Source organism: Pygocentrus nattereri, chromosome 13, assembly GCF_015220715.1.
Source record: "Pygocentrus nattereri isolate fPygNat1 chromosome 13, fPygNat1.pri, whole genome shotgun sequence".
Taxonomy (NCBI): Eukaryota; Metazoa; Chordata; class Actinopteri; order Characiformes; family Serrasalmidae; genus Pygocentrus; species Pygocentrus nattereri.
Genome location: NC_051223.1, coordinates 33684424 through 33698415, shown reverse-complemented (window position 1 = coordinate 33698415; position 13992 = coordinate 33684424). Strand labels below are relative to the sequence as shown.

Below are 13992 nucleotides of genomic sequence, written 5' to 3'. Positions count from 1 at the left end.
GGGGTCTCCGTTGTCGTATTTTGCGCTTCATAATGCGCCACACATTTTCAATGGGAGACAGGTCTGGACTGCAGGCAGGCCAGTCTAGTACCCGTGCTCTTTTACTACGAAGCCACGCTGTTGTAACACGTGCAGAATGTGGCTTGGCATTGTCTTGCTGAAATAAGCAGGACGTCCCTGAAAAAGACGTTGTTTGTATGGCAGCGTATGTTGCTCCAAAACCTGTATGTACCTTTCAGCATTAATGGTGCCTTCACAGATGTGCAAGTTACCCATGCCATGGGCACTAACACACCCCCACACCATCAGAGATGCTGGCTTTTGAACTTTGGGCTGATAACAATACGGACAGTCCTTTTCCTCTTTCGCCCAGAGGACATGACGTCCATGATTTACAAAAACAATGTGAAATGTGGACTCGTCAGACCACAGGACACTTTTACACTTTGCGTCAGTCCATCTCAGATGAGCTCGGCCCAGAGAAGCCGGCGGCGTTTCTGGGTGTTGTTGATATATGGCTTTCACTTTGCATGGCAGAGTTTTAACTTGCACTTGTAGATGGAGCGACGAACTGAGTTCACTGACAGTGGTTTTCTGAAGTGTTCCTGAGCCCATGTGGGAATATCCATTACAGAATGATGTCGGTTTTTAATGCAGTGCCTCCTGAGGGATTGAAGGTCATGGGCATTCAATGTTGGTTTTCTGCCTTGTGGCTTACTTGCAGAGATTTCTCCAGATTCTCTAAATCTTTTGATGATATTATGGACTGTAGAGGATGAAATCCCTAAATTCCCTGTAATTGCACGTTGAGAAACGTTGTTCTTAAACTGTTGGACTATTTGCTCACGCAGTTGTTCACAAAGTGGTGAACCTCACTCCATCCTTGCTTGTGAACGACTGAGCCTTTCAGGGATGCTCCCTTTATACCCAGTCATGACACTCACCTGTTTACAATTAACCTGTTCACCTGTGTAATCTTCCAAACAGGTGTTTTTTGAGCATTCCTCAACTTTCTCAGTCTTTTGTTGCCCCTGTCCCAACTTGTTGCAGGCATCAAATTTAAAATGAGTGAATATTTGCAAAAAGCAAAGTTTATCCATTTGAACATTAAATATCTTGTCTTTGTAGTGTATTCAGTTGAATATAGGTTGAAAAGGATTTGCAAATCATCGTATTCTGTTTTTATTTATGTTTTACACAACATCCCAACTTCATTGGAATTGAGGTTGTATTTAGCTTGGCAAAGCTCATCTGATTTAAATAATATCAACCTGTACAGAATTAATGTTATCACACTTTTCTAATGACTGTTACAAATAGCCCCTTAGTTTGTAACAAATAGACCCAGCGATAGGCTACGTTGTCACATTTTCACTCATGCCACTTTTGGCAGATTTTTAAAAAAAAATTTTCAAACAGCAAGTGCTGGAAACAAAGTTTACATTTCCATCTGTAGCAGAAATCTACTGTTTGTTTATATATAAATAAGTTCATTATGCTTTTGTATATTTTTGATTATTTAACAAAAAAAGTTTAAGGTTGTGCCCCTCTCTCCCCTGCTCCCATCTTTCTGTAAGCATTCATTAAAGTGGGTACAGTGTGACAATGGAAAATAAGTCAAGTGGAATCCAGAATGATAAATGGTTTCACTGTGTAGTCTGTAATGTGTGAGTCTGTAATTGAGATAATGACCCTCTGTCTTTATCTCTATATCTGTGGTTAATTCCTGTTTGTTCTTTTTCTCAGAATATGTGGATTGAAAGAACCACATATGCAACAGCCTACAAGCTTCCTGGTATCCTCCGTTGGTTTGAGGTTTTGTCCATGTCCACAGTGAGTAGAGCAAGTAGTTTTATACTCTGATCAGGTTCTTTATTTTATTACGTTCACCAGTTATTTGTTTCTGAAAGCAGAACGATGAATGCTTATTATTGTTTTATTCCAGACTGCAGTTCTGTACGGTTTTTGTTACTGTTGTGTGCATGTGTTGCTGAGAATGTATTGTGTTCTGTGGTGTGAGATACAGAGCTGCTGTATCAGTTAGAGGAAGTAGCTTATTAGCAGTATCCAAATGTTCCGCATGTCCTCAGTGGATCACTGTTCTGTCACTGAAATGAACAATTCTGTGCAGAGTAATTAGTCTGGATTGTGTTCTGTAATCGTTTAGGCTTTGTTCAGATTGTTACCGTGTCTCTATGACAAAGCCACTTGGTTACTTCCTCTGCTTGAAAGCTTGACCCACGCTAATATCAATATCCCTCTCTACACCCCCCCCCCCCACACAGCCCACAGATATAACTGGACTTCCTTTCTTAGTTCGACCCCGACCCCTTTCTCCTGGAGGAGTTAGAATTCAGCTAATTATGCTTTGTTTGAGATTTGGTTTACTCATTATTTAAATGAACTGCTTGCTAGACATATTTCTGTAGTAATAATAATAAAGTTATTATTGTTTCACAAACCCAAGGATGCTTAAGTTGAAAGTAGTGAGTTGTATGTATAACATACACTTTCGTGGTTCTTCATTTAACCCTGGTGTGATCGTTCCGACTTATGTATGCGCATATACAGTGGATGAGGTTTAATTCTGATTTTCCGTTTACTGCATTTGGTTTTATATGAGCCAGGCAGCAGTTTTGGCTAGAAATTATTTAAAAAAAATTTGTGATTGTGTTTGACCAGTCAGGGGTCTGCGTTACTTTTAGCTCCACTCACACAATTTGGCCCAGCATACTTTGTACCCCAGCTAGAAAGGTTGCCAAATTCAGCATGTATACCCAGGTGTTGTACGAGTCAGTTGGCTGTGGAAATGACAAAACGGATTTGGAAACCAGACTGTACTGTTTTTTCATCAGGAACATTTGGTACTGTTCATATTTTTCAACTAAAAAGAAAATGTTTGTGCATGAGGCCATATAAATATCCCTCTATGACTTTTTGTTAATTGAATAAGAATGGCTTTTAAGAGAATTGTGATGAATCTAAGAACTGATTCTTTTTCTCACTACTAATTTTCACTGGAGTAAATAAATAAAATGTCCAACTGGCGTGTTCCTCTGAAGTAGAAGCACTGAGCTCCGTTATTGTCCTTGGAAGCTTTTCTTTTCCCCACAGAACCTCAACGCACACCCTGAGTGCTGTATGTGTGTAGCCACAGCGAGTACAAATCCCCCATCTGATGCCCAGATAGGAGACTTTTTTTTCTTCTGTTCATTCTCAATTACCCACTCACTTGGTCAAACACATTCATTTCTCCCTCTCAAGTTCTCTCTCTCCTTCCCTCCCTCTGCCTAATGTGTGTTTTCACATATTTCTGTATTCAGTTGTTGTTTATTCAGACAATCCTCATGTTGTTCTCATTAGCTATTTTAAGAAGTGTGTGTTGTCGCCAGGAACAGACGGATTTGTTTAGAATTTCAGTGTCGGTCTGTCACGGCACTGTGTGAAATCCTTCCTACAGACGGTGAATGAGTAATGGACAACCTGTAGGCAAATACCCTGCAGTCCCAGCTGTATGCAGGCGAGAGGATTACCTCTTTAAACCCTGATCAGAATGCTTTGTGAATGGATTCTTATTTTAGCTGTTCAAATTGGGGTAGACGTGACATTTTTCAAGGTTCTCATGGCAGATTGGATTTCTCACAGCAGATCCTAGCAAAGAGCATAGCATATAGCATTTTTCTCAAGACAATATTGTTGATGATGCAAACTTACAAAAGAAATAAAGTATACAGTAGCATTCTTAGATGTGGGGCGCTCTTTGGTAGCAGTGTGTCATCTTCTTGTTGCAGTGGCTAAGCCTCTCTCTCTCTCTCTCTCTCTCTCTCTCTCTCTCTCTCTCTCTCTCTCTCTCTCTCTCTCTCTCTCTATATATAGGAAGAGATCAGTCCTCTGGAGAATGCCATGGAGACAATGCAGCTGACCAATGAAAAGATCAACAACATGGTTCAGCGCCATCTCAATGATCCAAACCTTCCCATCAACCCCCTCTCTATGCTCCTCAATGGCATTGTGGATCCTGCTGTCATGGGTGGATTCGCTAACTATGAGAAGGTGGGAGAACACTCTTTAGTAACTCCAAATTACACGTCTCAGAGAAGGTACTTTACTAATTGCTTTCATAATCTTCTCTGACTCCATGCAGCCTGCTTGGGATAACTGGTATTTAATGCTAAGTGATAAAGCACGAAGTGCTACGTGATAAAGCACAAAGTGCTTTGTCATTTATTTCTAATGAAAATTAAGTGCTGGAAAAGAATCTGAACAGTGTTTTGTCTAATAATGCTATCGCACCATTATGGGATTCATTTTATTCTGTTAATCAGAGCAGCAATATCCAGATTGTTGCTTTAGGTTGTGAATTTGTATGGGAGCAGCTTATGAGGGACCTGCATTTTAGTGTACTACAAAGGGAATAATCTTCTGTGACTGCATGAATCAAATGAAGGAAAACAAAAAATGAAGGGCCATCAAGGAAGCAACAAAGGCCTCATCAAGCACACCAAAGACTGTTTACTTTACTTTCCCATCGATCTGTCTCCATTATGTTAAACCGAGTGAAACAATGCTCAAGTTAAGTTAACTTGTAATTTTTTAGTGTGTGCTTTTACTCATCAGATTTTTCTCACTTCATCTAAGAAAATAAATAATATTTAAATAAATAAAGTCATCAGTGTCCGTCTAACCTACTGATCCTTTAAAGAGTGTATCATGGTATCAATTTTCTGTTAACACGTTTTAGTGCTCCACAGTTAATCGAATTTATCCTCAGTTAGTACTCAGTTATTCCAAGATTAAAGACATCATGGGACATGTTTGTATCGTACGCATGTGCCCTGGATGTGTTATTTTTAATTTATGTATGAAACTAAATTAAAAACTGTCTCTCATGTCACCTCAGGCGTTCTTCACAGACAAGTACATCCAGGAGCATCCTGAGGACCAGGAAAAGATTGACAAGCTGAAAGACCTTATCGCCTGGCAGGTAGGTTCTGCAAACCTCCTCCAGAGTATGCCTCCTAAACTGTCATACAGCCAGGTATGATTTTGAACACCTGACAGGTGAAAATCAAGCAAAGCACCTCCTGACAAATCTTGCTTCAGCTGTCAAACAGCTTGGTAGGCTTCGTAAAATGACATAAGCAGTCGTTCTGATATTTCTCTTTATAAGAGAAATTGGTTCACTGGTACTTTGTGCATAAATTCTTTTTTCTGTGCTTCTGCACCTTTCAGATTATCTCAAGTGAAAATATTTAACCAATCCTTCAGTTTTTCTGTAAATGTTTGCAGTGTACTGTATGTACTATGGCCACTTAGCAGATTAGGCCTTAAAAGGCTGGGAATCCACTTTAAGGATCTCAGTCAGGTTTGGATCAAGTCAAGCTCTATACTCGAGCACTATATATGAACTGGCTTTAAAAAACACTTTACAGAAATGATTAAAAACTTCACAGTGTGAGAGTAATTTTGGCTTCCTTGCTGTTACTAGAGACAGCAGTAGCTTCTAAATTTTCACTGCAAGGTGATATTCCATACATTTCTGTTTGCTGAAGATAAATATTCTTTCTCAGATCTCCATTTAGCGCACGTTATCCATACAGGACACACAGAAGGGAAAGATAGGTAAAAGTATAATAATAATAAAAAATGTAATGAATATTCAGCTCTTTACTGTTCCCATCAGTTACAGGAGTCTGGAATGGCAGTTGGCAGCAGGATTATAAAATCCTCACTAATAAAGTTGTGAACACAAGATGAGATCACATGAGACATCCTAAAAAAACTCCCCAGAAGGTGCACCAGCATATGTGCTCCCAAATGTTTGTAGGAACTGGCATATGTTCATAAGTTGATAATTTCTGAATACTCCTATAGGTAAAAATAACCTACTTAACCTACCTTTTTCTGGGTTTAAGTATCAAGGCTGGTTAGTGTGTTGCTTATCTCAGTTTGATCAGTCGGGTCAGTAATAAAGAAACTGAGCACACATTAGCTGCTGTGCTGCCAGTATTTTTTTTAGATGGCACATAATTTCATCCAACCTCTGATTCTGTTTGTTTGATTGTGTGTGTGCGCTTGCTAGTGCATATTGTGTAACTGTGTTTTCACTCAAAAGTCTTCTCATTGGGCACCATAACTTGAGTCATTGGTATACATCACAACAATCAATCAGTACTCTTAACGCCAGAGAGAGGGAGAGTGTGTGTGTGTCTATCCCTTTGCTGAAAAATGTTTGGAAGCAGAAACAAACTAGCCCAGATGTACTACCCACATCTATGAATAAAGATCTTGATTAAAAATTTCAAGAAGTTATCAAAGATCACTTCTCGAATGCTCTCTTAGTTCTCTTAAGTTCAGGCACTTTCATGCTTGCCGCATGTTGCATGCAAAAAAATATCCTTTGTTACAGAAAGTGATTTCAAAACAAGTTGTATGCATCATATTTGATAAATCCAGTAGTAAACCAAATTGGAAGCTCACTAAGTATCAAAGTTGTAGTATTTAAAGTTATTTAAAGTTTTTAAATAGGTTTTGTATACTTTTTCCCAGCCAGTGATCTCATATATATACGTCTTGAAACACTGGTGTAGTCCAATACAGTGCAGTGGGTAGTGCTGTCACCTCACAGCAACAAGGGCCCGGGCTCTATTCCAGGCTGAATGACCAGGGTTCTTTCTGTGGGCATGTTCTCCTGTATGCGGTTCCTCCTACAGTCCAAAGACATGCAGTTAGGCGAGTTGGATGTGCTAAATTGTCCCTAGGTTAGTGTGTGTGTTTGTGTGTGTGAATTTGCATGCATGTGTGTCTGCCCTGTCTGTCTCTTTCCTGCCTTCTGCCCAGTGACCATTGGGATAGGCTCCAGCTTCCCCCATGACCCAGAAGGATAAGTGGCTTAGAAAATGTGTATGTGTGGGAGGTCTAAATCAAGTACAACTGCCAGAACATTAAACCCTGTGTGGAAAAGTAAATGTACGCTACTGCTGGTTTGGCACAAATATGGCTTTGCCAATCCCATAGAAATGCTAGCAGAAATTAGCACCATTGTAGCTACTTTTCTTCTTTAAGCTGAAGTTTAGTTGTTGTTTTTTTTAATAACTTAAAGGAAATAGCAATAAGTCAACTGTGAACAACCAGTCCTGTTAATCATCAAGTTATTGAAGTGGGAAGCGCAGTTTAAAAATAGAAATTTACAGGGTCGTATTTCAGGGAGAACATCTTAGCAAGTTTATTATAAACATTGATATTAAAAGTGTCTTGTGTCACATTCATGTCAGCATTAAGATTAACATTAAGTGGGTCCAAACAAACAACAAAAGCTAGCTTTCAGTTAGTGTCAGATACAGGAGCATCAGACTACTAAAGTTGCCTCATTCAAATTAATAAATGTTGCTCAATAAGACAAACTATGCTTTTTTTCCTACTAGACCATCAGCATAAATGTTGTAGATTATGGTATTAATGTTTTGAATTTGAAAATAAAGCAGCTGAAGTGCCAAGTCAAACTCTCTCTTAGTGGTCAACCTTGTCTCCTAGTCGCTAAATAACAGAGGTACTGCTGTCCATTTGTTATTTGATTACCATGAGGTTGATTTGATCAAGTCTGCTGTTAAACGTTGATGAATTTTCAAATATAATGTGCTCCGTTATTATTACTTGACAGACTTGTAAAACCTATGGACGTGCTAGATTCATCATTGGTAATCATTCAAATTACAACGCTTCCCCAGGGAAAACTAATCCAGCTCAAAACAATGGAGTAAAATATATTTTTCTGTAATAAAGTTTTTTCCTCATAATAGTGTTAATGAGTGAACATTCTTCTCTTTGTGCAGTGCGGCTCCAGCTTGTGGTTGTGTGATGAGTGATTATCAATACTGCCAGCTCTCCCCTTGTGCAGGTAGTTTGCTGGTTCAGGGCACACGTCGTATACACTTACCCTCAGCCCGTGACCCACTGCACTGCGTAATAGGGTCTGAAGGACTCACTGTCTTTATAGACGTGGAGTGAAAGAAAATGACATGCAGAGGCCATTTTGTGAAGTAGCAAGCAAGTCTATAACAGAGTTGCAGGTGATTGAAGAAACTGCATGGGTGGCCATTTAGAGTGTTTGATGATTCTTCTATACAGTCACGATAGAAGTGTGTAATGAAAGTGTATCGGTAGTAAAGAGACTGTAAGAAAACGTTTGATGTAATTTAGCACTTTTTTATTGACAGCGTGATTTTGATGGAGACAGAAAGGAAGAGAAGAAAAGAATCCGTAGCTTGATGCACATCATGACTCTACAGGGAGATGATATCTGTCAGTCTTTTCCCCGTAGCACTGTCTTTCACCCCTGCAGAGCTGACAGTGTTTTGATGTAGCGAGGTTTTGATCATTGTTTCTAATGCCCAACGTTGCGTTTCTCACAGTTTACTGATGACAAGTCAAGTCAGCTAGTTCATAGCTTTAATGTGGCACAGATCATTTGATATCCACAATGATGATCATTGTGTTGTGTTAGTGTGGTGTTAGGTTGATGTTATTAGAAGTCTTCTTTTGGATTTGTTCTCCTGTGTTTGTCTGAAGATCTTGTGGGGCTGACAACAGCTGTCATGCTTTCAGGAATCCTGTTTCTCTTTTCTCTGCTGTCTCATTCTCAAATTGGTTCAGAAGTCAGGAATGAGCAGAGGAGAAAGTGCACACACCAAAGTGTACGTAACACTACTGCAGCTGGTCTGCAGCTGCTTCTGCTACAAGGCAAAACAGACCAGACAAGTTCAAACAGAATTTGTGCTGATGTGTAGTAGAACACAAAAGCCCAATAAACACCCCACTACATTGAGGTTTGAGATCACAAATGTGATCATTAATAATTCACTGTTTTAAATATGCATTTTTATATGAAACATGTCATTGTTAACATAGCAGTTAAATACAAACTCAAGCAAAGAATTTTATAAAAAGACTTAATTGCTAATCTGTTCTGTGTGAATGTGGAGATGGTTGACAGTGGTATTTTATCAGGCTGGCCCTTTCTTCACAAAATATATTGAAATAGAAGTGCTGATTATGGATCTTACCACTGTGGAGTATAAACCAATTCTGATCCAGAATCTTCATTCGTCTACTGATGTGCTTTGTGAACATGGAATAAATTAGTAAATGCTTTGTCTAAATATATATTTTACCAATGGTGTGTCATTGAAAGTTTTTCATGCTGCATTACCTGTGCTTTCCTGCCTTTGCAGCATTACCTCACTTGTTTCATACTACCCCACTAACTTCCAACTAAACCCTCCATTTTAAGTTTCTAAAGAGAATAAGGGAGGATTTCCATATTACAGCAACTACTGAAATAAAAGAACGGTATGGACTGGTTGTAAAACCCTGCAGATTTACAATGTGTGTTCAGATGTTTATAGATGTTCCTTATGAAATCAAGCGTATTAATGTGGAGTTTGTCCCTTTTTTCACTACAGCAACAACCTCTTCTTTTCTGGGAAGGCTTTACAGTAGATATTGAAACATATCAGTGAGGACTTCAATGCACTCACCCATCAGAGCATTAGTGAGGTCATGTACTGATGTTGGCTGCTTAGTTCTAGATTACAAACACCACGCTATCTCATCCCAAAGATGTTGGATAGTTTTCCATCAGTCTGCTTTTGGACATATAGTGTCATTCAGAATCACTGCCCTGAATCCTACAGATTAAAGATGAGATGGCTGTGTAGCTGACAGTGAAGTCAGGTAAATTTTACTTAAACTTTGTAACATTTGACCTGTTCATGCTCCACTCGTAATGACTTATTTTTTTAAACAGCAATTACAAGATTGGATTAGCTTTACAGTGTTTTTACAACATCTGATGAGAAATTAAAGAGCATAAAAACTTTAAGTGATTAAGTGATACTTTTTTGATCCCACAACCGGGGAAATTCCACCTCTGCATTTAACCCATCCGTGAAGTGAAACACTACATACACACTAGTGAACACACACACTAGGGGGCAGTGAGCACACTTTCACGGAGCAGTGGGCAGCCCTATCTACAGCACCCGGGGAGCAGTTGGGGGTTAGGTGTCTTGCTCAAGGACACCTCAGTCACGGACTGTTGGCCCTGGGGATCGAACCGGCAACCTTCCGGTCACAGGGCCAGATCCCAAACCTCCAGCCCGCGACTGCCCCAATTTTTACATTTAAAAAAAATTTTTTTTTCCTTTTTTTCTTTTTTTTTTCTTTAAGTGAGTTTGTTATTCATTTCAAATTAAATACATTTTTTATTGGTAGCAGTTCGCACTATTGGCATATGTTGGTTTTCTCTTTGTAGTGCCAACATTATCATGTGGTGTATTTTGGCGTTTTTGTTTGTAGTTTTGATTAGCTACAACAACAGTCCTCCTTAATGCCGTATGATTTTAAACATGGATAAGCCAATTAAACTGACCCCTTAGAATGAATTATATTAATCCTAAGGGTTTGCTGCAGTCTCCTTTTCAGGGGGCTGTGTATGCTTGCCTGCATGTGTGTACACATCAGCAAGCTTTGGCTCATTAATGTTTGCATGTATTTGTGTGTTGGACTAATACCTCATATCTTTAAGACTATTGGACATGGCCTCTCTCTATGGCTGCATTAGCTGGAGGAGCACACAGGCTGTAATAAACACTCACTCTGACTCTCAGTGAAGTGGTTAAAGCTGGGATTTCCTCAGGCTAATCTACATGTACTCAGAGTGCATAGAATTCGCAGAGCTGATAGCGTTAGAAAATCCTGTGCCCTAAAAAATACTTTATGAATTTATTAAATTTAGCTTCAGTTTTATATTTGCACAGAATTGATTGTGATGAGGATCTGAACATCTGAGTATGCATGTGTCCGCGTGTGTGTATGTATGTGTGTTACACAACACCCGCAGGCAGTGCAGTCAGTCACCCTGTGAGACTCTTGTTGCCATGCCACCTCTCCAGAGTTCCACATATCCGTCACTCTGATTGCTATATAAAGACTCAGGTTTCCCTGGAGATGCTCTCCCTTTTTCCCTCCCTTTTCCTTTACCCCCCCCTTCTCTTTCTTTCCCTCTCTCTTTTTCTCTCTTGCTGTCTCTCTCTCGTTATGCCCCCCCCCCGTCTCTCTCTCTATCTCTCTCTCTCTCTCTCTATCTCTCTCTCTCTCTCTCTCTGCAGAGTACTGCAGAGTACAACAGTAAGAGGGAACACGTTCAACAGTTGACTTTCTTTATCACTTCACATTAGTTGATTTGATTACTCTTGTATATTTTCACAGTCTGAAATACTGTTTGACCCTGTGCTCCACCCACAAATGCATTACTTAGCAGCTGTTGCAAGGTTGGACAAACATTGCATAATTCACATTCAGGCTAATGAATTCAGGCAGGAGTTTTTTTTTTTTTTTTTATGGTTGTTTTTTTTTGTTTTGTTTTGTTTTGTTTTGGGGTTTTTTGCATAATATTGAGTTTCCAGTTCAAAATGCTTCACTACTGAACTGGTCTATGTTGTTAAAGCGATTTAAAAGTGGACAGGTCTTCCTAACAATAGCATGGCAAAAAAAAACTCCTCAATGGTGTCTTAACACATGCATTCAGTATACATATCATTTGAACACCACTTCTCTAATTTTGCATATTCTAACAAATGTTGTCAGATACCTTTTATTAGATTGAATAGAATTTTTCATGATATGGTTCTGTAAAGCTTATCATTCCTCCCAACAGTTTTTTTTTTATAAAAGAGTACATTTGTTGGCAGAGCATGAATAGGTCACTGAGACATTTTATCCTTTGCCTTTGAGGTTAATCTTAAGAATTTGTTTATTTGTACTTGAAGCAAAACATGGCATCACTTGACCACTTGTCTGAGAATTGATTAGCCCTTGAAGTAGGAAGATGCAACCTCTGCTTATGCGTTTTTGATGTTGGCTTCTGGGTCACATGTGGTTACGTCTGAAACGAGTGATGATCTCTCCGTTCAGACGTGATGAGGGAGTTGATTGCTGTGCGTTGCATCAGTTGTCAGTGATACATGATGAGTTTGACACCATGTCTGTTGGTGTTTTCTACCTTACAGCCTGCAGCACTGGACTCCACAACTCCTGTCTCAGTGAGAGCATTACTACATCACTCCTCCTGCTTTGAAGTTTGCAGAGCACTGGAGTGCATGTGTGCACGTGTGTGCTTTAGAGACTTAATGTGTGCATCTTGGCCATCACATGAGGCATGTACATGTCCACAGTTTCACAGACTCCTGTTCATCTAACATCTCTCCAGTAATCAGGGTAGTTAACAGGGAGTCTACCCCACTCCCCTGTTTTGCTGCTTCTAGAAAGGCTTTACACTAGATTTTGCTGTGAAGAAAAGCATTAGTGAAGTCAGGTACTGATGTTTGACTATTCGTTGTAGATAATAAATGCCTCTCCAGTTCATCCCAAAAATTGGTTGGTGCATCTTCTTCTGTGTCCATTTCCTTTACTCAGTGGGCTTCTTGACAGCCACACATCCTTTCAGACCCACAGTGTTGAGTTGTCTTCTCACAGTGGAAGGATGGACAGAAACACACATGGATATTTTCAGATGTGAAGCCTTTTTTTTTGATGACTCCTGTTTTTTACTTGTCTTCCTTTGACTTCCCCTCTTTCTTAGGCAAGTATCTTGTATCTTGCATCTAATCTCCTCATAAATATCTCCGGAAAAATGAAAAAAACTTGAAAATGGAATAAATTAAGGATGGTCTCTGACTTTTTCACACTGCTGTTTATAAAAGTGTGTTTGTGTGTTTACTTGAGTGTGCGGTTAGCATCGCACAGCTCTGTGATTAAATCTATTTGTGGTCAATACTATTCAGTGCAGTGTGGGACTATATTTCTTATAAATACTGTTATTTGTGAAACTGTAGAGACTGTTTAGGTAAGAAAGCAGCTCTTTTAAACCCGGCAGAAAACGCAACCTGCTCTGTTTGATTGATGCCTGTGGATAAAGCCCTGTGCTAAATCCATAGTAATACAGTTTGCCCTTTGCTTTGTCTTGCAAATAAACTCCTGCCCCATGTTTGATAGCCCCTCTGCCTGTTTTATGGCTCAGATTCTGCTACATGGCTTTTTTATTCTCAGAGAAGAAAGCACTGCAGTATTTTACCAAGAAGGACACTCACTCTTTTCTGTGATGTGCTGCTTGCCACTGTAGAACTAGGAGAGTAGGGGAATGGAGGGTGATACAGCCAGGCTAAGTTTTTAACTTGAGTGCTTAGTGAGACTGTGAGAGCTGAGGTGCTTCCAGGGTTTGGATTGAAGTTTGAGGTTGTCCACAATGGAGCTTTGGTTTTGTGTCAGCAGAGTGGCAGAGCTGTTCCATGTCCATTCATAGGAGTTTTTCTTTTTATACACGTATGATGATTTTTTGTCTCTTTTGTATCACACTCGTGTTTTTATATATAATATTTTGCATTTAAAAAATGTACATTTTGAGTGATGCATCCTAGTCGTTGACAGCATCAACTAGATACACTGTCCCAGGTTTTTTGTCAAAATCTAGTAAATCACAAACATGCATCAAAGTGCAAAAGAGAGTATGTTCTTATCTAAAATAGCAGACCAAGGTAAGCTTAGAAACATACACACTCAGAAACAAAAAAAGGTATTAAATTGTCACTGGGGTGGTACCCTCAAAGGTACATCGCAGTACCTTTAGTCAGGGAACATAATTGTACCATTCAAATTATATTTTGTATGTTGTATTGATCCCACACCCCATCTCTTCATCAGGCTTCTTATATTATTGTTCTGTTTTAAAGCATTAGATTATGAAAAGGTATAAATACGTATTTTTCACCTGGAAAAACTTTTAGTTGCACAGTTGTACCTTAAAACCACTGTTGAACGTTTGAGGGAACATTTACATCGTTTGTACCTTGATGAATGAAAAATGTACCTGCAAAGAACCTTTATTTCTAACAGTGTAGCAGCGAAACAAAGCTAGATAGCTAGTACCACCTACTG

General features: G+C 39.3%; 1 protein-coding gene across 4 annotated transcripts in view; it reads left to right on the top strand.

Annotated features, from left to right (window-relative positions):
• The window catches only part of dock1 (dedicator of cytokinesis 1), a 312984-nt gene that overhangs the window by 283296 nt on the left and 15696 nt on the right, over positions 1-13992 (top strand). For all 4 annotated transcript variants that reach the window (XM_017701249.2, XM_017701241.2, XM_017701234.2 and 1 more), the window contains 3 exons: positions 1747-1833; positions 3877-4053; positions 4901-4984. In XM_017701249.2, the coding sequence (XP_017556738.1) occupies positions 1747-1833; positions 3877-4053; positions 4901-4984 (348 nt within the window). The remainder of the gene's footprint in view (positions 1-1746; positions 1834-3876; positions 4054-4900; positions 4985-13992) is intronic.